Source organism: Numenius arquata, chromosome 10 (genome assembly GCF_964106895.1).
Source record: "Numenius arquata chromosome 10, bNumArq3.hap1.1, whole genome shotgun sequence".
Classification (NCBI taxonomy): Eukaryota; Metazoa; Chordata; class Aves; order Charadriiformes; family Scolopacidae; genus Numenius; species Numenius arquata.
Genome location: NC_133585.1, coordinates 42,096,084 through 42,119,494, shown reverse-complemented (window position 1 = coordinate 42,119,494; position 23,411 = coordinate 42,096,084). Strand labels below are relative to the sequence as shown.

At 39.9% G+C, this 23,411-nt stretch overlaps 1 protein-coding gene across 1 annotated transcript; it reads right to left on the bottom strand.

Annotated features, from left to right (window-relative positions):
* Positions 1-5,138: 5,138 nt before the first annotated feature.
* Positions 5,139-20,210, bottom strand: NSUN7 (NOP2/Sun RNA methyltransferase family member 7). The gene is made up of 11 exons (XM_074155004.1): positions 19,898-20,210; positions 19,471-19,529; positions 18,143-18,273; positions 16,816-16,968; positions 15,116-15,299; positions 13,337-13,547; positions 12,547-12,690; positions 11,708-11,809; positions 11,065-11,182; positions 7,398-7,515; positions 5,139-5,747 (listed from the first exon to the last, which is right to left on the bottom strand). Exons 1-11 carry the CDS (start codon positions 20,208-20,210, stop codon positions 5,139-5,141), a joined length of 2,142 nt encoding a protein of 713 aa, XP_074011105.1.
* Between the last annotated feature and the right edge of the window lie 3,201 nt (positions 20,211-23,411).

Here is a 23,411-nt window from a genome sequence, read left to right as displayed (position 1 = left end):
TTCTCCTAAATCTGCCATTAATTCATCTGAAATACCGTTTGTTTCACGCAGGGCTCATACCAATCAGGAGCAAGAAAGAACTAGTCAGTAATTTTACTATCTTGAAAGGCTTACAGAGACTGAAACGTTGCCTACCTTACCCGTACAAATGTTTGATGAAACGGTCGATTTGGCGTCCGCTTGCACGAGTCCCCCCTCCCCGCAGAGTTTGTCGCTGAAAACTTCACGTGCCACAAAAAGAACAATCGTGTTTCTCGTTATTTACAAAATTCCCTTAAATTTCTTTTCATGCTCTCGTGACAAAATAAAGACGAGCTGTTTACCAGGATAGTGCTTCAGGGGGTACAACCCGATTCCAACGCTTTTGCTCCAAAGGCTTCATCCAGTTGCTCTGATCTACGCACTACTTCCTGCAGCCCCTGACAAGCTCGGCCCAGTGTTGCCCCTTAAAATCGTAGCTCAGGCCAATTTGCCAGCGCAGTTACGCAGCCTGAAAGTCTCTCCCTTTGCCATCTTCTGCCTGGGCCTGCAGATCAGTACACGTTTGGGAAATGGAACGTTAAAGATATTTTTAACTCGCGTTCAAAACGTTTTGCCTCCATTTTATGGATATGTTCCAAACTCTAACTGTCTCCCAAGACTGCAGATCTGGTCATACTGTAATTTTAAAAGAACATTGTCAAGGTTGGTATTACAAGAACTCTTTTATTTTTTATTTTCCTATGCAAGAGACTGTTAGAAACAAACTTATTTTTCTTTTTATTTCCTCGTTTAAAGAAGTTAACAGCAGCACCTGGGCAAAGCGAGTTAGGAACACAAGGGGAAAAAAATGATGATTCAAGAAATTTCTGCATTTAAAAATGCAGAAAAATCATTAAACTCCACTTGGCTTGACGTACGAGCTCGTGTCAGGTGAAGGCCGGTTATGCAGCTGCTGCAATTAAACGTAGCTCTCTAGAATACTCTCTGAAGAGCTGATCCTCCACCGATCTCAAGTCTATGACCGTGATTCCCCTCCCAAGGCTCACCTTCCTGTCACGTCCATTGCACCAGCTCCTTTGGGAGAGCAGGAGGAGGAGTCGCTGGTGCCAAGCAGGCCGGGAGAACGGGGAGCCTCGGGGGTGCAAACCAACCCACTCCCTCTGCCACTACCAATGGTTTGAACTGCCCACGGAGCCAGATCTCGGAGCGTGGAGACGGCAGCTTGGTTAGTTCAGCTGGATCCCAGCTACCTCTGCCAGGAGCAGCCCAAAAACTCACTTCCTATCGTGTGGTGGCCAACGAGGTACCTTTTGGTAGGATCGTGAGGTTAAGAGAGAAAAGTTTCCTTATTTATCATCGTGCTAGTGAGTCAGACTTTCCCTTTATTTTATTTTCAGTTATTTCTGACAGTGTCTTTTTAAAGTTCCAGCTGGAAACGCCAGGATTTGGGCTTCTGCAGCTGTTCTACAACAGTGAATTTTACAACGGGATCATTAAGTTTTGTGGTTGCATCTGCACGATGCTGATCCTCCCCAAGAGAGACACCTTTAGTCTTAAAACTAAAGCAGCGCTTGGCCAACAGCAGGGGTGTGAAGGTTCTCCTGCATCGGTGCTGCCAAGGCCGAGAACATCCCGTTACCTCTCACCGGCAAAGTCTGTGAGGAGAAGACAGAAAGGTATTTGCAAAGCCGTAGGTCACTTGCCAGTATCTATTTTTAAGAGTTTTTGTGTCTGTTAACAACACAATTGTTGTTGATTTTGCAAATATTTAAGTAGTCTGCTTAACGGTCTGACCGCACGGGGCCTTCTTGCTTCAGTAGAGCTCCTTATTCTCCAAAAGGTTAAAAATACACCCAGGCGTTTGCAGAATCGGAGCCCGATATCTCAAAGCCGCTCATCTTTTGTTAAACGATGTATTAAGACACTCGTTTTCTCATGGCCAAAAAAAGTATGTATGGGGTACGTGTGTTTGAGCAACTGCCACCCTTTCAGTTGATGTTATGGCGACCCTTCAGTTATCTATGCATTTTTTTATAATACCTAGTGATACCGTAGGCAGGCAGCCGCGTTCACTATGCCTTGTATGTCCGATGCCATATTTTAAATTAACCTGTTAAATACAGCTTAAAATATTTTTATTTTATTTATTCTATTTTTACTGAAATATCCCGCATTATTATGTTGATGTATTGTCTTTACTGGACGTGCTCTTGTAACATTCTCCACTCTGTACGCTCTAAGTTGCCTCAGAAAGAAGGCAGGCTTTGTAATTATTTGTAGTCACATTTTTATTGAAGTCTGTAGAAAAAAAATCATGTAAAGCAAAGCTAATTTCTTAATTTTTTTTCAATGCGAGTAGTCAGTTAGAGGTTGAGTATCACCTGTCAGTCGGGTCAGCAGCAGCTCCCTGGCAGAAGCAAAGAGCTGTATATTCACAGTCAACAACTAACAGATAAAAGCCTTTCTGTGGAACTCCGCGGCGCTGGCTGTAGGTTTTATTGAAGCCATTTACTGTTTCAGCTGAAGGGCAGCGAGGGGGGGCGGGACGCGAGGCTGGAGGGGCCACCGGCGGGTGCTTCAACAGGAGGGACAAAAGCCGCACGGAAGGGCACAGGCTCCGCTCACAGGGAAAAGAGTTCTTGGTCACAGACTCCGTGTGCGGAGCCCCCTGGACCTGCTGACATATCTGCCCTTCCGTGACACAGGAGGAAAAGCTGCAGGGTGTCTTAACAGCCTACCCCGCTTCTTTTCATTTTATCAAACACTTCCTAGATCATTTAACTCGGGCTCTAAAATCTTTCCGTAAATCACCCGTGGAAAAGAGAACTTTCTTATTTCAACAGCTAATAGGGGCTCAGCCTTTACAGCGTTGCCATTAACCCCATTACTCCTTTCTTGGGCAGGTTAATGAACACGCTGCTCAACCTCGGGCTGTGCAGGCAGCAACAGCCGCTTTGGTTGAAGAGCAGCGAAAAAGGAGGAAACTCCCCGTTTATGAGCAGAGCTCAGTCCTACGTAAAGCACCCCACTGACCCCCAAAAAGGACAACTTTCCCCCGCTGTTGACACTTCCCCACATTTCAATGTAATCTGTTCCGAGAATAAATTTAGCTGCATAAAGTGATTGTCTCAGCTGTTACTGGTCCGTGAAACTGGGAAATTATTTCTTTTGTTCCAAATTGTGGTTGAGGGGAGGGAAAAACATACTGGTTGTTGAGAGGCAACGGCAGCGCAATGGACACTTTTGTATCTGGAAAGCTGAATCAACAGTTTCGAGTTAAAAATTACAACTACCCAGCTGGTAACAGAAAACAACTTCCATAAAATAAAGTTTTACTGTAAAAAGTCATCAAGCATTGAACTGAGCATACGGTTCTACCCACAAGCCATCCGAAGTCGGCCCCAGGTGTTGCCACCAGGTGCTGGTCGGTGCTTACAAAGCTGCTGACCTGCAGAACCAAACTCTTCTCTAGGAGGTCTCTGCTGTGCTTGGCACGACAGCAAGACTCGGACTGGTTTGGCCCCCAAATGCTTCACAGTCCCCAGAGCAAGACGAGGCCAACCGTGGGACACTGATAAAGCGTTTTACGTAAGTAGCCCAGAACTTCTGTCATCAGAGAGGTGTATGTTCATTTAGAAGTAATTTTAATTACATTTAATAAATGAATGATGCAGATTTTGATTTAAAAAAAAATAGTTTAATTCTCTAACTGCAGAATCTGTAGCATTAAACAGCCATATTGAAAAAACCACACATCTCCTTACTGCCCATTCCTTTCAGCTAACATGGAGAATCTCTCTTCCTCCAAGATGGTTTTGAAATAAAATAAGAGATTGGGGTTTTTTTTCAGTTCTATACGCTGCATGCACTCAGGTCTAGGTCTATCCTTAGGAGTTTGTTCAGAAACAAGAACGGACGGAGTTCACCCTGTTACGGAACAGGTAAGGAGCGGGGGTTACTCACAGGGATGCAGAGCAGGTGAGCGATGCCCCTGGCTCGGATTAAAATGCTAAAAGAAATCTTCACGGGTTCAGTGAAGCAGCAACATTTGTCTGACGCACAGGAGCCAGGCTTCCTGTTCTTCAGGCCATGGCTACCTTTGCCCTTTTATGTTCCTGTGCTGTCTTTGTTTCACTCTACAACAGTGTAACCTAAATACATACAATTCTTCAGGTTCTTCTTACAGTCATTCTGTCATTTTCTGCCCTTTTTCTTCTTTATACTGTCCACATTTAATACTGTCAGATTCTTGTTAAAAGTATCTCTATGGGGCCCTTTTATCCTCTGCTCAGATGACGAGACAGCTGTAGATATTTAAACAGTTATTTTTATATTTGCTAGCAATAGAGAGGAGGTTAGAAGTTTACAGCTATTTCCAAAGACAAACTACTCCGTGTTCAGCCATTATTCCACCGACTTGCAATAGCGTTTATAAAAATAACTTACATTGACAGTCGCTGCTTGTGTTAAGAAAGTTGGTGAAAAGCAGCCGTGACCCACGACATAGTCTGATACGAACATTCTGATGACAATTCAGTATTTTTAGTGTGAGAATATAGTTTTCATTGTTACTATTTTTAAAGCACATCTGAGTGTCTGCTCAACAACCAGGGGAGGGAGTAGCAGAAAGCCTGTGCGTGGGCTTCAGCGTAGTTGGCCAGTTATCTCTGCACAATTTCACATCTAGTTTTAGAGGTAACTGGCTTTACTGAGCAGGGCTTATGTTCCATGTGTCACAGTCTAAACTTACAAAAATGTTATCTAGCACTTGTAAAGAGAAAGACACACTTAAAAAAAAAAATCAAATTGAAATTGAGCATTCCTACAGATCTGTGCAGCTCCTAAGCGGGGGAAAAACCCCAAACAAAATGCTTTAACTTGTCACTTTATCTCGCAGGAGAAGCTGTAGTTTTTTGATCTCACCCCCTCAATGGTCTATCAGCCTTATGCAGCCGAGCTGCAGTCACTTTAAAGTGTAATTACTGATTTAAAATTGCTATCTAACGTGGATATTTCCATGCAAATATCCCATAATATATTTATTTCCCACAGCAAGATTATCCCATATAAATATATACTGTAATCTAAGTGTAGTGATTAATATATACAGGAATCTTTACCCTTTCTATAAAGGTAGGGACAAAGTTCGCAGAGCCTTACAGCCAGGGCCGAGGATGCTTGACCGCTTTAGTCAGAGGTGGTGCAAGTGTCCCCCCACCTGGAGGTGGGGGAGGTACCCGACCACCCCAACCCTTTGCTCCAGCACAGCAGGGATGAGCTGATGTCCTGGGCTTGTTCCCTTGCTGACTTACGTATGTTGGCGTCACTGGAGGCAAAACGATGTCCACGGTCTTCAAGACAAGCCTCTTGCGTTCTGCCCGTGCCCTTCTCACACGCGCTCTGCCCGCAGAGGCCGGGCGAGCCTTGCGCTTCCACACCCTGGGCAGAGCTGAGGCGGGAACCCGCTTGCGAGATTTCTTCAGCTGAGCAAGGCTCTTTGGGAGGTTCACGTTCTGCTGCTGCGCGTTACTGACTGCCTTAGGCAGGAGAACTTCAGCCTTAGTGTTGGGTACAGTCTGCCGGTGAAGGAGCTCAGCAATCTTTGGCTTCGTACCACCAGCAGTAATGTCACTTCTACGTTGCGTTACTTTTGGTTGCTTTTTCTCCTCTTCCTTGGATTCTTCTACAAGAAGGTCTCCTAGTAGCCCTTTTGATGCAGCACGAGCCAAAATGTCTTTAGCAGACACATTGTCAGAAGAACCTTTCTGAAAATTTGAAAGGAAACAATAAATCTAAACGACAACACAGAGCTGTAAATTCAATACTGTAATCCCAGATTCCTCAGAATTTACTCCATGAGAAACCTATGGCAGAATCCAGCAGGAAGACTTATGTGACATGTGGTAAATGCTAAACAAACCATTTATTCGAGAAATTAAGAACGTGACTGTTGTGACAAGTGGTATCTGAGTATTTGCTCTTCGGAGACTTTGCCCTCTACAGGCCTGACGAGGGGAAACACGATTCTGCACAGCTCCCACACTGGCTTGCTCTGGAATGTACCTGTAATAGCATATATACATATGTGTGTGTACGTGTGTGTATCAGAAATAATTACTAAAATACAGAAATCCTATCAATAACATTAAACAGTAATATTTTTCATGATAATGAAACTCCTTGCTCGTGATACACAAGCAAGGAGCTCTCAAACTAGCTTATCTAGGAACTATGTCAATATCCAACTACATAAAGAGAAACAATGGGGAAGAAACTGTTCAAAACTGGCCAAAAAGAGGGGTAGGTACCTGGAAACCAGACATTTCAGTTGAATTATGCTTCATAGTTCACAGAAAATGCTCGTTTCCACAGTCACCTAAAAACTGGCCTTTGATGCAATTTGGAGCAGTTCTTTCTGTGCCTTAGAATTTGACTCAAAAATTATTCAAATCAACTAACCGAAAGAACAGTGTTTCTTTCTCTGGAGGGAGAGAATATGGCAGACAGGACTAAAACGTACTAGCTCAGGCAGCCAGGCTAAAAAATACTCTACATTGAAAAAAAGTCAACAACAGGTAATTTGAAAGGCTTTTCATATGCGATTCTCTTACTCTAATAAAATCTTCCTCTTCTAATCCTCCCCAAGACACACACTTCTTTCAAGCAGCGTTGCTGCAGCGTGACAGAAAGTGGTACAAATAACCAAATAACACCTCCGATCTTTAAATTTCAAGGAAATTCTAATGAGCTCCCCTGCCCTTCCTCCTGTGGGGAAAAAAGCCCTACTTTTCTCAGAGAGGGAGGAAAATGTTACTGCTCAGAGATGCAAACGAGCCCTTTCAGGCCCCTCCTCAGGAATCACACCAAGACTTTTCCGTTTACTCAGCAAAAGCCCCCCCCCCCCCCCCCCCCCCCCCGCCTTTCGAGCCAGATTTGCATGTCCTTAGTTTTGGAAGGAAACCTATTCATACCTATTTTATTCAAATTATAATGAAGTCTTAATCCCTACGGGTGACCCTGTCTGCTTGGATAGCAGCAAATCTTGGTGACACACACACAACAAATAACTTGAGTAAACAGCATTTATCAGGAGTCTGATGGATCTGTGTATTTCATTCCAAGGTGTAACGGCAACAACAGGTTTTCCCTCCATGTTCCCAGCGCCGGCGCAGGTCAGGAAACTGCTCTGCTCACAAACGGCTCCCGAAGAGGCACATGTTGGGAAGCCGCGCTCACCATAGAACTCTAGAGGTGGCACATTTCGACTGCTCACCTGCTCTTTGTTCTTAAAGACAACTACAGAACAGCCAGGAGTTTTTATTTTTTACATCTTTCATTCCGTATATTCTTTTGGGGAAAAATGGCGATACTCTTTTTCTGTGAAATGTTTTTAAATGGTAATTTTCTTCGCTTACCTCTCTTTCTAGAACAGCTAGAAAACAGCCACTGGAAATTTCTGATGGCTCCATTTTGAAAAAGGTTTCAGTGGAAGCCTCTGGATTGGAGCAAGTAGAAAAAACAGGAGGAATAAGCCTGTAAAAAATAAACAAATGACCAGAAAAATAATATTTAAGAATATAAAAGGAAATAAATGAGAATATATTAAAAGTAATTTCCAAATTATATCTTTTAATGACAGTCTTATAGAGCATTATTTCATTTTTAAAAACTGCAAATCAAGAAAGACATGAGAATTCAGCTTTTTAGAATTAATTCTGGGTTTTTTTCCATTTTTCCAATAATTCCCCTTTAATTTTTTCCAATAATTAACCACCAGATAATAAATATGTAGGAACATAATTAACAACTATGTTCTTTCTCAGGTCTGCTGGATTATCAAGTTGTCCATGAAATTGGGGAATGCTCTGAAAACACTGAGCAGCACACAGAATTGTAGAGGTGTTGACCATGAGTTACTAAGGATATGCTCATAATAAATAACATAACTATCTAAGCTAAAAATCTTAGGTTAGAAAAATTGGCCTATTTGTAATAATTGAGTGCAGGTTTTATTCAAATTTCACAGAATGATACGGGGTTGGAAGGGACCTCTGGAGATCATCTAGTCCAACCCCCCTGCCACAGCAGGTCCACCTAGAGCAGGTTGCACAGGAGCACATCCAAGCGGGTTTTGAATGTCTCCAGAGTCGGAGACTCCACCACCTCTCTGGGCAGCCTGTTCCAGTGCTCTGTCACCCTCCAAATAAATAAGTTCCTCCTCATGTTTAGATGGAGCTTCCTATGTTCAAGTTTGTGCCCGTTACCTTTTGTCCTGTCACTGGGCACCACTGAAAAAAGATTGGCCCCATCCTCCTGACACCCACCCTTTACGTATTTATAGGTGTTGATCAGATCCCCCCCTCAGTCTTCTCTTCTCGAGACTAAAAAGACACAAGTCCCTCAGCCTTTCCTCATAAGAGAGATGTTCTAGGCCCCTCATCATCTTTGTAGCCCGTCTTTACAGTTTTGCAACGCATCCGTGGGGAAGGAAGAACTAGCCTTTTTTCCTGTTCTCCCTGTGCTCCAGTAACCCCTACCTGTTATAAACAGGCCTCAGGGACTTGGCTCACAAGGCTGCTCAGCTACTACTAAGCTGGTTTGGTTCAGTACAGAAAAAAAATGCTCTCAAAATGTCCTCACGCATCTTTTACCCCATCCTCTTCACCTTGCTGAGGACTGTACGATACAGCCGCTCCTCCACGCTCCACTGATCCTCAAGACAGAGCTTTTTTCCAAGATGGTTACAAAGAAATGCGTTCAATATTTGTAGCAATATCCCGAGCTGGCTGCCTACTCCATTTCTAATTGGAAGTCTGCAAAACCATTTGTTCCCAGGTTTTCACCAAAATCTGAATTTTTTTTTTTTTGTATGTCCCTTGGAACTTGGTAAAACAGACTACAAGGCTCAGATCCTCCTTGCATTACTAAATAAAACTACATCCTATGACACATAGGAGACTTTTGCTTTTAGATCAGGTCATTCAATGCAAAGAAGTGTTAATCTTTACTTGGATTGATGTATACACATTACTGTTACCAGAAATCCCTTTAACGAATGGTCTGACCCTGAAAATGGATGCAGAAATTAACTCAAATTTGATAGGCCAAAGGGAAATGCATGGATGGTTTAGATTCTCCTCTATACACACCCGTTTGCCACGTGTACCCTTATATAAGGTAAAGCCTTTGCTATAAACTGTTGTCATATCCTTAAGGTAAGCTCAGCTTAGACAGTGGGTACGTGTTTAAAAACACCTTTACGATGTCACAGCCCTAAAACCAGCTCTACAACCCCAAACTCCAGCACAGCCATATTTTCTTCAGCAACACTGCAGAGTAATTCCAAAAGATACAATACACATAAACACAACTGGCCTAAGAGTTTCCTGAAAGCCCTGTATTTTCTCGGAAAAGGAAACTAAGTAAATCTGTGATGATCACACAGGATGCTTTATTGGTATAACCTGCATCTCCAAGACACTACTGTGAACACAGGGGCTAGTAACTCCGCAACAAAGTTTTTATTCTATCCTGCATTCTTGTAGTCAGATAAATTACCTAATTAATTTCTAAGGAAAGTGTACAAGGAACTGCCATAAGCAGTACATGCATCTTAAACGGCTTGAGCTTTCATCTTAAGACAAGCATAATCACACTATATATTTTATTTATGGTGTTCTATATTACTGCTCTGTTTATGCTGGTTACCAGCAGCTTTACTGTAGCAAGCACTACACTTGAAAACACCCACGACACATGTGTGACACTGAAGGAGGAACTGATTCTGGAATCCTCATTTAGGAAGTTCAGTCTTCAGTCACAAATTTGCTCAGGTCTGCAAAAATCCTAATGTAATTTTCTTGTCCCTTTCTTACTATCAGAGATTGCCTTGTATTTGAAAGTAAAAATGTCATTTGGTGGTGTGACAAGTCTCATGTTTCTGCAAAACACTGAATAGGTTTTGGTTTGGATTCAGGGGGAAGGGAGGTGTTTTAGACAAGGGGGATTTTTTTCCTGAAAAAATTAAAGCTCCAGAAAAAAAAGTCTCAGATTTTTTTAAAATACAAATTCTGTTATATTTATCATGAATTTATGTGCTATTCATCTTTAAATAATTCAGAGACCATTATGTCCCAAGGTCCCCCTAATTCTCCCCATAGAGTAATAGCTGCATAGAGGTCAAGACATGACAGACTTCACAAATTTCAAAACCCAAAGGAAAACACAGTTTACAAGAGTCCCTAAATGCTTTTGGACAAGCAGAGCATCGTTGGCAAGACACACCCTGACTTCATCCCATTTAGTGTAAAAATTCAAGCAGGCTGCTGTTTTCTATTGGTGATTTGCAAGAAGATTCATTTTCTTGTACTGTCTCTTAATATCATACATAACATACCTATTTTTAAAATCCTTTGGAACTGCCACAGTTAACATTTACCATTTTAATCATGCAAAATTTAACTACGCTGAAGTACGATGAGGGTGGTGAAACACTGGCTCAGGTTGCCCAGAGAGGGGTGGATGCCCCATCCCTGGAAACATTCAAGGTCAGGTTGGACAGGGCTCTGAGCAACCAGATCTAGTTGAAGATGTGCAGGGAGGTTGGACTAGAAGACCTTTAAAAGTCCCTTCCAACCCAAACTAGTCTATGATTCTATGATATCTTGAGCCACAGTACCTTTCTCCACAGTGGCCAAGTCATTAACATCACCTAAAATAATATAAAATCTAAAAATACAGTATTACTCTACTAGTCTCCGTTTTATCCTAAACGAGATTCATTCTCTGAATGCCAATGGGATGAAAGCCATAGCTCTATCAGAAGCTCACTACAATGTTCTTTCCAACCAGTGATGCTTTCCTCCTATCTCAATTTCAGATGGGAACAAAAATATTAGATGAAAAAGTCAAAAGGATGCTACTTAGTACTCACGTAACATCAAAAGGAATGGAATGAGAGGCGACAAAAAACTGTTTTAAATGTTATTCTAATGCAAGACACAGATCTACCTAGGAGAAGAATTATGCTACAATTTAAAGTTATACTTAGTTTTTCCATAGACAAAACTACTTATTCCGTACCTATATGGTTGTAGTTTATTTCCTTCCACTCTAGATTCCAGTGCTTTTTTCACTACTAGTTCATTTTCTTCTGGGTAAACCGAACAAGTGCAGTAAACAATAGCTTGTACCTTGGTAACTAAAAAACAAAGCAAAAACTTTTTCTACTCTTCAAATTCTTCATACACACAGTGGTTTTGTAAGGACTGAAACCAGCATTAGAATTATGCTTGGATGTCACTTTTACCAATAAAATACATCCTCCTGCACACATCAGTATTCAAACTCTACTGCATTTTAATAATTAAAATCTTTTCAAATCTTTGCCGATTTCAGCAGAAATTCAGGGTTGTATCCAGTCTTTTCACGCAGCTGCCAAAGGAGAGGGGAAGAAAGTGGCAGCACGAAGATGGAGCCAGGCTACACTTACTCTTCCAAAGCAGGGTATGACTAAGCCAGTTCTCTACACAATGCTGAAGATTATTGTAGTAATGGCTGGTGAATACTAGAACACAGATACACCTTTAAACTTGAGGTGTGGTTACACCCTTACTGTTAATTAATAGCACAATCAGTGTATTATTAACTATATAAAACCTGGAGGCAGTACAGTGGAATTGACAGCACAGGATGTTCCCAGAAGTCAAAGAGCTCGCACACTTACACTTCATTGCGTGCATCAGGTCATGAAGCTGCCGCTCAGCCAGAGTATTGAGTTTAACCTCGGATACAGATCCTTGGAAAACATCTCTTAGCAATCCTGCATCTAAGCGCAAAGAGTTGTAAATTTATTGTATTAGTGTCTTAAAATTCAATTGTTTGCAGAAAATGCTTTGGTAACAGACCTGTTTATTGCTGGTGCAGTGGGAAAGTAGGTTTTATAAATTAGAATACCAAGGAATGCCTAAATTATTCTTCTTTCTCTCTCTACCTGTAATTACTACTGCCTTTTTTTTGTTTCTGTTTCATGAAAATGGTACAGTGAATAGACTTACACAATCAATCAATAAAGGAATGTAATCAAGGGAAAATTGTATATACACATTGGTTTCTTGAAACACATTTTCTACCTATACTCTTTTTTACTTTAAAAGGAAGGCTATATATGCTCTGCTCCCCAGAATAACCCTCAAACTTCACACTATCAACTTGAAATCGCCTTTACAAACACTCTTAATCCTTTGGTGCCACCTAGAAAGATTTCATTTTCTTGTTGAGAATCCTAAGCTCAGCCAAATACGTTCTTGCTCACCTTCTGTGGAAAAATCATCTCTGTAATTTATTTATTCTTTTATATTTCTACAGTAGCCTGCATGTACATTACACATACAGAATTATGCAAGTTATTTAGATTTTGATTTTAACTACAGTAAAATACATAATAAAAGGAAGAATATTTTATAAAATTATATAATTTATTGAAGCAGCTACAACATCCAGACCACAAGACTTGAATACTATTTCTACCAGAAAGTATAAGCAAGCTCTTGTGTCAGAAGTTACCTCCGTGTTCATTTACAATAAAGTCTACTGGATTGCCAACACCCAGCCCAGAGCATTGTGGCAGCAGCAGAACAACTTTTGCGTTTTGAAGTCTCGAGTCTGTTGGTTCAATCTCAGTGAAGACTTCATCGATCAACTGAATATCTGGGGGGAAAAAAAAAAAAAAAAAAAAAAAGAAGGGGGGGAAAAACTCAAGAGTTTTTAGGCAAAATTCAGCAAGCCTGTCTAATTTTAATGTGATAAAGGTGAAGAGACTGCAGTGTTACACAGACTTCCATAAAGCTAGACCCTCCAAAAATATGTCCCACTGATTCCAAATGGATTGAAGGACTAGTCTTTACCGTCTTCCACTGAAAAGTCTGCTAAAGGGGTTTCAGAGTCCTGTTGTATTCTGTTCCGATTGTGTCCTCTGGGTAAACCGGAGAAGTGCACGTGGTTTTGACTAACCCTCTCAGGAACAGGTGAAAATCAGGCCGAAAGGAACAGCCAAGACACCAAATAAATGGATCCAAAGGTTCCCAGCTACACCAACCACTATACAGTGACCATTTATATGAAAAAGTTCAGTGACCTTTCAGGACCCTGCACCTATCATGGTTAGTCTGCAACCTTTCATTAACTTGATTGTAACTGAGGAGTTGTCAGTTCACCTTGTGGCAAAAAAAGTTGTTACTGGCCTCCCCAAATCCTCAAATGAGATCTCTGAATCACGACAGAAGCGTCGTAGTTAAAGATATCACAAATATCTACGTTACAATACTCTATGCATACCAACCCTTTTAACACCTACTTTTACATCCCATCTGACTGAACAAGTTCCTCAGTTCAGCTGATTTTGCTGAAGATTTTACACCACAAACAAAAATTCTGGTCATGCTGTGAATTGTCAGCGCTGACATATGGGCAATGGTCAGATGGGAACCTGCGTGAGCCACTATAACGTCATCATCCGTGTTCAGCAGTGCCTGTGCAGAGTGTACCGCAAGGCTGCGAGACTTATCCTAGAAAATAATGGCACAAAATTAAATATGATCAACTAATTCAGTTTCTATGAGTGCCAATGTTCCTTTCCAAATTAGGAAAGTATTCCATTGTTTTCATGATAAACCAGAAAGAGGGGAGGAGAAAAATTAATCATAGATAGCTGCTAATACAGAATTAAATAAATTAAACTCACTAAATTTAAACAATTTAATTCTAATGCATAAGAAAGCATAAGGCCTATAGGTGAAAAGAAATGTGAAGTGCCTATCATCCCCATAAGGAGGAACTCTTAATGACAGCCAGATCCAGAAAAGACAAATATAGGCCACAATACGCAAAATTAATCCTCAGAGGCAGTTCAACAGAGAAATGCAGAACTATTCACACAGCTCTTGAAGATAATTACAGGAGAAATGAAGCCCTTACAGATCAAAAACTAAGATTTTGCTGAAATTTGAACACTGAGGCAGATCTGAATGCAGAAAGCACATTTACACAAGTAAGTGATCTCATACTACTGATGCTGAAGAGAGAGGTACGTATCAAATATTTTCTCTATCAAATTACTTAAAAAGACAAAGACTGAAGACATGGACCACGGGTACCAAGTTTTGCACCAAATCTGGCAAATACTGGTGTTAACGAAAAGAAAAGAAAGCTAAACCTTTAAGTTCACATTAATGTCCACGTATCTACTTACGCCATTCAAGTGCCACCCTACCCCACCACACAGAGATGGAGTTTTTGACGGTTCAGTTTCCTAACTCTGAATATTCTTAAGCAATAATACTCAGAATTTTTTCTGGTGACCTATGTGGCTGTCATCTGTGGTTCTTCTCTGTAAGTTTTCTATTCAAAATATACACATTGAAATGAGATATTCAGATTTACTTTCTAAGTTGGGTAATAAATTTTCAGGCTAAAATTTCCAGAAAATGCTAAGCATCAAGTGAAAACGCCCTCTGAAATGCCTCTGCTAAGCACTCAAGAACCATCAGACACTTTAGGTCATTTGTGGTTGTGTGTTGCTGCAGGGTGACTCCAAACCACCGCTCTACAACAGGAACCTCCAACCAATCTCGCCTGGAGAGGCTCATGATGGCAAGTCAGGAAAAAAACAGTGGGGTTTAGGGAGATTTAGGAACGACGCTGCACAAAACACAAAGAAATGCCATCATTCCATCACAAATGTGCAGCTGAGGAGGAAGAGATGTTATAACACTCACACACCGTTATCTACTAACTGGGGGCAATGCATGTAGAGTTACACAGAAACTTTTCTCATCTCTTCAGACTGCCTCTTTGACCACTTCTGATGTTTATTCCAACAGGGTTTTAAGATTAAATCAGTAAAACATTTTACTAATTTAACTGTAGCTATCAATTATAAGCATTAACATTTGCAAGCTAAATTTATTAAGTGGATCAGTTTCTAACCTGATTATCAAAAACATCCAAAACCTTTTGAGAGTATGTTGCTGCCTGACTGATTTAATAGGACAGTCACACAATAGGTGACCTCATTCTAATGCAAAGCTTTATTTTAGTTTGCAGATCATATTGCTCAAGGGTGGCATCAACTCACCTGCAGTAAGAGCTTGCAATCTGCAAAAAGATCTAAATTAAGGAGTTCTTCTTTAAGAGAGGAAGGAAAAAACACTACATCATTGCAGTGTTGGTCCACACAGTAGGTATAACGGTCGAAGTCCGACACAGACTCAACTCTTGTGAATCCCTTCTTCTTCAAATCTCCGAAAACATCTTGAAGGCTGTATGTTAATACAACCCTGACCGTTAAATATACAGCAGTTACTTAAGCAATATAGTTTGCATTGATTATACAAATTTTTGCCTTTTATTTTATTAGTGTGTTTGTATACATAGATGTATATAAAATGCAATGCTGTCTAATGCAGGAGGGGAATTCATTCAATTTTACAGAATCACAGAATCACAGAGGTTGGAAGGGACCTTTTAAGATCATCTAGTCCAACCAATGAAAAAAAAAAAAAAAAAAAAAAAAAAAAAAAAACCAAACACAACACAAAAAAACAAAAACAAAAACCACCACACACGCAACCCACACACACACCACCACACCACCCAACACTAATCCATATTCCCAAGCACTATGTCAACTCCTCTCTTGAATACCTCCAGGGATGGTGCCTCAACCACCTCCCTGGGCAGCCCATTCCAATGCCTGACAACCCTTTCAGTAAAGAAATATTTCCTAATATCTAACCTGAACTTCCCCTGGCGCAACTTGAGGCCATTGCCTCTTGTCCTATCATCTGTAACTTGGGAGAAGAGACCGACCCCCGCCTCTCTACAGCCTCCTTTCAGGTACTTGTAGAGAGCAATAAGGTCTCCCCTCAGTCTCCTCTTCCCCAGACAGGCATGTAAGTTCTGGTTTGAAACAATTAAGTTAGCGAGTCTGATAAAATAAATTAAGAAAGAGGCATGCGTCTCCAGAGGATGATTCAAAGCATCAAAACATAAACATCCATGTGCTCGGGAGACACTGTAGCAAATTTGCTGCTGGAATAGGTTAGTTCTTTCAATTGCTTCCAATTTAGCCCAGCTCGCCAATGAATTTAAAGGCTGATAACTGAAATAATCCTTGTGTAAATGTAATGAAGACATAAATGCTGAGGCTTGCAATTCAAATATAATAAAGATTTAAAGGTATATACACAAAGACTTGTGTGTTGAAATGCCGTTGCAGACAGTGCCATAAGCTTATATGGTACATTAAATGTATGATCAATACAGCAGCTTTTAGCTTAGTCTTATTTAAGGGTTGCAAAATCACAACCAGAGTAAGACACCTTCTCTACCTTGAAGAGCCTATAAGCTAAGCACAGAACATTCATCCAAGACAACAGTATGAATACAAAATTCTTGAAAACATAATAAAATGGGTTACCTGTGTAACAAAATAGGTAACAGGATAACCTGATATTTTTCGTCACAAGTTTACTCATCCATGTATTTTTTTTCTAACTCCATTTCCTCATTTATTTGGTGAACGACCCAGACAAGCAACAGAATAGTAAGAAAAACTGTTTCACAACTTTGTTACAGTTTATGAATACCATTATTGCAATATATAAAAACCACAAACACGCACAACACAATGTCAGTGGACTAAACAGGATGTACTACAAGAAACTTAAATTATTGGTAATAATATAACCTGGAAATTCTACAGCAAGTGTGTAGTAAACTATATCACTTCACAGGTGAAACCATCAGTATTAGATGATACTTCAAAGATCTTACCTGATTTTAAATGTGTTTATCCAAACACATAAAGGTAAAGCAGAAGCCCTTTGTACCTGCTTCCGTATGGCTTCTGGTAGAGTGTATTCAATTGAAAGAGCATCATGTTTGATGCGACATCTTGCTAGCGCAGCTGCCAACTTGGTCTTAAAACTACAAAAACATAATCACAAGTTCAGTAAGTTTTAGAAATATTGCATAGAACTATTGCAATAGACATTTATATTACAATACTCTCTTGCTCAGAAGCCAAAAGCAAAAGTGAGGGCTCATTTTGCAACCTGCTACAGAAAACACAGTTATGGGACATTTTCTACCTCAGACAATGGTAGATGCAAGGTAGTAGTACAAAGCTGAGGTTGTTTCACTTAAATGCACAAGGGACTGCAATTATGATGGATGACTCTCAAATACATCAATTTTCTCAGACAGCTAAAACCAAAAAGCAAATACAGTTTGGAATTGCGACCTGTGAAACACAATCATCAGATTTTTTTGTATGTTTGAAGGTACAAATACGTGTATGTGCAGAATGAGCATTTGATGAAAGCTGACGTCTAAATGTCTACAGAAACAACACCAGTATGATGGCAACCAGGAGCCGGTTTTATTATTATTACCTGAAAATCTCAGAGGAAATATTCCCAGCCTTTTCTTCCCAGAAGCTTTATGCATAATCTTGATACATTATTCTTCAAAGCAAGTAAAAACTTCTGGTGAGCTACTTCAGATGTCAAGGTATATTACTTACTGCCCTCCAGGAATACCTTGCACTTAGGATATTCATTAACTTTTTGGGCTATTCTAAATCCAGCAGCAACACAATTTTGTCCAACAAATGCCTGTTGAGTTCATCAACAGACTGACGAAAGAAATACTTGACTACTACTTAAAATGTTTATTTTTTCATTCTAATTACTTAAAATAATATTTAACAAAGTTCCGTAATAGCAGTATTGCTAAATAAATGGATATTATTCCATTCCATGACCTCTTCACTCTATTACACTAACATTTATCAATGTTTACTGAGTATTTAGTTTCTTTTCTAAAATTGTACAGAAAAAGTTTTAACAACTCCAAAATAAGATACCTTTTTCTAGCAAAACCATCCACAATATAAAGATGGTTTGTTAGCTGTATTTTTAACTATAGGAATACAAAAGTTTCCCTACAAACTAGGTGCTCATTAAAAATAAAAAGAAAGCTCACAAGATTTGAAGCTGAAAGACATATGTAATATTGGCAATTATTTTAAAAAGGCATCAGTTATACAAATCTGTATTTCTGCTAATAGGTATCAACAAAAAGTTCTTAGCATGTATACCTGTACAGATAATGCTCTATTTTCCGAACTTCTGCTACAGATTCCTCTTCATCAAAAATCTCTCGTGCTTGAAACTTTCGCTCTTGTAGGTCATAAAGCATCACAACAAGCAAACTGGTTAATTCATCTGGCTGCAACAGAAAAGCAACAGGATGTAGAAAGTGACACAAAGCATGCCTTACCTCTGCAAAACCATCCAGATCAAACATGCCATGTAAGAGGCATTAAAACAACTGAAATGCTTATTTATATGAATATGAAAGGAAAACACTGAGGAGTTTTTTAAAAACTCAAACACACAACTTGGTTTTAAATTTTGATAAGCTAAATAACTTCTCTTTCTCCACACACAGAGATTAAATACTGTATCTTAAAAACCTTTACTGTTACCAGAATTTAAACTTTGACATTATTTTCTCCTCATAAAATAGTTTCTTGAATAGCTAAGCTAACAAAAATACCTTGTCTATCAATTTGTCTCTTGTGGGATTCTTCAGTATATAACAACCAATAAGCTCAGTCACAGTAACCATTCTGCAGTCAGGCCATATTTAAAATCTCCTTCTCATGTCTAAATGTTTTAAAGAGGGAGCATCTCCTTCTTATGGACAGTAACTAACAGCACTTCAGTAACTTTTGCCTACCTCTTTTCATGAAACTCCTACAGCTCTTATGCCTTCGAAAATTCTTACCTTCTCACAAACATGACTGAAATTGGCTAGAAAACTCCAGTTATTAGGAAAATAATCACCAAACACAAAATGTTACCACATAAGTCTCACTTCCTTACAAAAACAAGCCAAAAATCAAATCTGTTAGACCATTTGGCCACTCACATCAATCTCCGCAAACAACATCAGTTTAAATTAATCTTGTAATTTTCAAAGGCATCAAAGACTAAACTGGAAGGAACAGAAGATTACTCTGCCAGCTCGAGATTTTCTTTTCATGGCAAAGCAGGAAAGCATGTTGAGAGAGTAAGCTGGACCCATTTTTGCCAGTACAAGTGCAATATTTGTATACAATGCAGTTGGCCCAGGAAATGAAACATGGGTTCAACGCATTCTTTTGTCTGATGGGGCTCACTCCACGCTTTACAACTCCCAGGGATGGGAAGGAAACACAGCTTTTTTCCCCACTCACAAGGGGACGCAGCTGGAAGGAAAGCACATAGACATGAACTGCCTCATGGACAACACCACATCAAGTACCACACTGCAGTAAGCAGTTCACTCTCCAACCTTCTTTCTTTGAATCCTTAGAAAAGATTCTAATTACATCAACTCAGAAAAGACAAAATTTATTTCCTCACAAAAGTATTCACTTACTATTGAGTGGCAGGGGTAAACACAACTATCTAACAATATTTCTTCAAGAAGATCTTGATCTGCAAAAAAAAAGAATATTAAGTTACACTATGGAATCTATGGAAGAAAAACTTACAAAGAAGAAGCTGAAAGTTTAATCAACGTGAAAATAAAGGGCAAATTAAATCACAAATGGTAGCAACTCCAAAAAAGCGTAATTCCTTTATATGAAAAAGTATAGAGTTTAAACTTTTGATTTCACAAAATGCTAACAACACTTAGATATATTTAAATATCTGAGGGATACAAGTAGTCTAGTAGTAATCTGTAATTTAACAAAAAAATCCCCAGATCTCTGCAGTCAGGCAGAAACTAAACACTTTGTTTTTCCATATTTTCTCTGCTGCATCATTTCTGTTGGCAAGTCTTGGAAAAGTTTTGTACTTACACTTTAGAGCATTGAACGCCAGTTCGTAAGATACACGCAGGAGAGATTGATTTTTAAGAGTCAGCATGGGAGATACTGAGTCATCGCCATACCGCACCAATATTCTGTCCTTAAGCTTTTTAGTATGAATGCCCTGAAAAATCTTAGCTGCGTTTATGTATACGGAGTCATGATAGCCATTCTTCTCAATCAGAGTCATTGTTCTTTTTTCAACAGATCCTTGTTCATCCGAAATTTCCTTTTCACTCAAGCCTGAAGTATCGTTTGTAACATCCTCATGTAAAGACACCAAGTTACTTTTGGAATCTGGCATTTTTCCAGTTGCTGATTGTGTAAGTCCAAGTCATACTCCTGCTGCCTCTGCAAAAAACAAAGTTTGTATTGAATGATGACATTTTCTTTCACTTTTCCCTTCATTTTCAGGTTTTCAATAGAATTTATTTTCTTTTTAGCCTCTAGTCCCGCAAATACACATATATGTATATCATCTATACTTCTATACATCTATCATCTTACATATAATAGAGGAATACTTATAATAGTTTTCTTACCTTATTTACTTTCAGTGATGCAGATGCAAAGACCGGTTACTTGTTTCAAAGAGGCCAGTGCTTTACAATAAATGATCCTTAGCAGACTATATGCAGAGACTTGCTTCTCTTTGTCTAGTAGGAGGCATTATTATTGCAGACCGAACAGTATCTCTTACTAGGAATTCTCCTTTAATAAAAAGACACTACAGAAATTTCAAAGCAGACATTGTCTCTTCCAAAGAAGAACCATCTTGAAAAGAGTTGCAGTGAATTCCACATGCTTGTCCACTAAACTGCACATCTGTTCCTAAAAATGGGTAATAGAGATCAACAAAGTGTTAATGTGTTTAATATATGACCTAAACAGCACAATTTTAAATGCAGGAAATCCATTCTGACAGTCTCTGGTGACATTATCCAACTCTCCATAAATCCATGTGCATTTCTTAAATTTTCTACATGTCTTACATAAACAGTAAAATAAAAATTACCTTCCCCAGAGGTGGAATAGGCCTTCAAGAAAAATAAAAATAAAAAGTCCCAGTGTTAGTTGAATCAAAAAATATTTGCTTAAGTTCCACCTAAAACCTAAAATATATCCATCACAGTGCTTGGATTTCCCCTACTTACTCCAGTTGCCATAACATACATTTATGACAACACCTGGAGGCTTAGAAGTCAGGTTAAATGTTCAGAGGAGGGCTATCTAAGCCAAGACAAATTAGTCCCAGAAGAAAGAATTAAAAAAAAACCCAACCCAAACTAGTCTTCCTGTTTGGAGAAGAAGAATACAAGAGAACCACAAGGAATTTAGCAGTTGCAGCGCAGAAAGACAGGCATGGATCTGATGCCGACAAATAGTTTTGGATATTTTAGGATTAACAGTAGAGAATAGCAGAATTTATTCTTTTTGCCAGTCTAAAAATCCAAAAAAGGTGGTGATGCTCTGACCAAACAGAAAGCATCTTCTCTTTTGCTACATAATTTAGTTCAGTACAGCCATTCTGTTTGCCTGCGCTTCCCCACATTCCTTGGGATGAATTATGTACCTCTTCTCCCCGGATCAGATGCACTCGCTCAGCATCCTTTTTCCTCTCCCCTTTCCTGTCCCCATGGCACTAAACACAATGGCGAAGGAGGATGGCAGCACACAGGGCTGGAGGGGGAAGGAGGAACACAAGCTGTTACTTCTCCAGCAGGCAGCCATGAAACGTCCCATGCTGAGTTCAAACTCCAACCCCAACACAGGTGAGGCTCGGTTCATTCCTTCCCTCTCCAAGAGCGGCGCAGGTCAGTGCCTGCTCCAGACAATTGACCAGTGTTGCTTCCTGAGTTCTGGCAGCTCATCTGGAGGAGGCCACATCTCATCCTCCTTCCCCAGGATTCGCTCCCCAAAACTGAGCGCTGCTAACGCTGTAGAAGCAACTTTTACTGTCTCTTTACAGAGGTCCCGGGCCTCAAACAGCTTCTTCTGGTGGGAGTCAAGCACCAACATTCCTAGTGTTAGATACAGCACTAATGGATCCATGGAGCAATGTTAAATATTGAAAGAGAACAAGCAGGGCTATTAAAAAAAAGCACTATTCTTCACTAGAATAAAGTAATAGATTACCTCAACCAAATTGAAACTCTCGTGCTTAGAAAGGAAAAAAATGATAAATGCTTCAGGATGTTTTACAGTAATTTGACCAGAAGACGTGTATGACTTCACAGAAATGGGGAAGGCATCTAGGAGGGACCTGGAGCTCAAACCCCTTCTCCAGCTGAACACAAAATACTCCTTTTTAGAATATGTAGCAAGTGAATGAATGTTTGTGGTGTCAGGCCTTTCAAGTCTTGTAGGGTTCCCCACGACTGTTTGTGACTTTTTTGCCAAAGCTGTTTTTGCTGACCCACAAGACAGACTGCTGTTGAGATGATTTGATGAATACACTCTCCACAAAGACAAATGTCATTTAATAAAGATGAGACGACAGTGCTCTGCCCTGTGCAGACACACTGCACGGTTGCAACACTGTAAATCACAGCTCGGATTACTGAACTGTGTGCCAAGCAGAGAACACCAAGCTTGATTAATATGAAGCTCAGCTGGGAAGAAGCAGAGAAAGGAGAAAAGACCCTGCCTTTGTCTATGGAAGAAGCGAGCTGAATATCAAGCAGACTACTCATTTGAGGGAAAAAACCCTCAAGGTCCCAAGGAGACCAAGATTCTTCTAAAAGAGAGAATGGCCTTCAAAGTTGAAAAAGGTTTTTTCCATTGCGTAGTTAACAAAATCTTCAAATGAAACATGAATTTGTTGTGTTAGGGCACTGCTGGACAGAGATGAAGAAAGAAGGTGAACATAGAATAAAAAAAATTTAAAAGAACAAACCCAAAAAACAAAGCTTATAATATTCCTGAGTCCTACAAACACTAAACCAATCTGATTTGGACCCAAATGCAGCATCTCTCCGTACAGTCATAATACACTGATTCAATGTTAAAAATACATACAATACTGTCAGTGATCTGGCTGACTAGGGGTACAACTGCCTCATCTACAAAGCAGAAACTTGCTGTTGCAATTAAGCTTCCAAGTTCTTGCCAATATATTTCCATGCCGTTTTCCTAAAGCTTGACTGGATTTACAAGTTAGAGTAGTCACAGAGTATGCAGAAGAAGGTAGCTTAAAGACACCTGCGACTAAAATTTAACAGCCACTGGACAGCTGTTCTCCATGACACATAGAGCTGGTGGTGTAAACAGCAAGCACCTACCTCAGGACAATATTGGTTGAGAAAGCAAAGAAAATAGGCAAGAAAGGATCTCCCCACTTCTACTAACCCATCATAACCCACTAAACTGATGACAAGGATCAGGACTACTCACTGTTAGCACAACAGTTCAACAAGCAGTACCAGTAGCATCACAAGGCAAAGGGGGTGCTTCTTGTGTATGTTACCTGTGCAAAGCAATGTAAAAATCTCTTGTCTAAAAATAT

What these genes read in the sequence shown, in the direction of transcription:
- NSUN7 (XM_074155004.1), bottom strand. Translation starts at nt 20,210, where the DNA reads ATGCCAGATTCCAAAAGTAACTTGGTGTCTTTACATGAGGATGTTACA. An exon ending in ATAAACACATTTAAAATCAG is followed by an intron (nt 15,300 to 16,815) that starts GTAAGATCTTTG and finishes ATTAACATACAG; the next exon opens with CCTTCAAGATGTTTTCGGAG. An exon ending in TAGCTGTTCTAGAAAGAGAG is followed by an intron (nt 5,748 to 7,397) that starts GTAAGCGAAGAA and finishes TCAAATTTTCAG; the next exon opens with AAAGGTTCTTCTGACAATGT.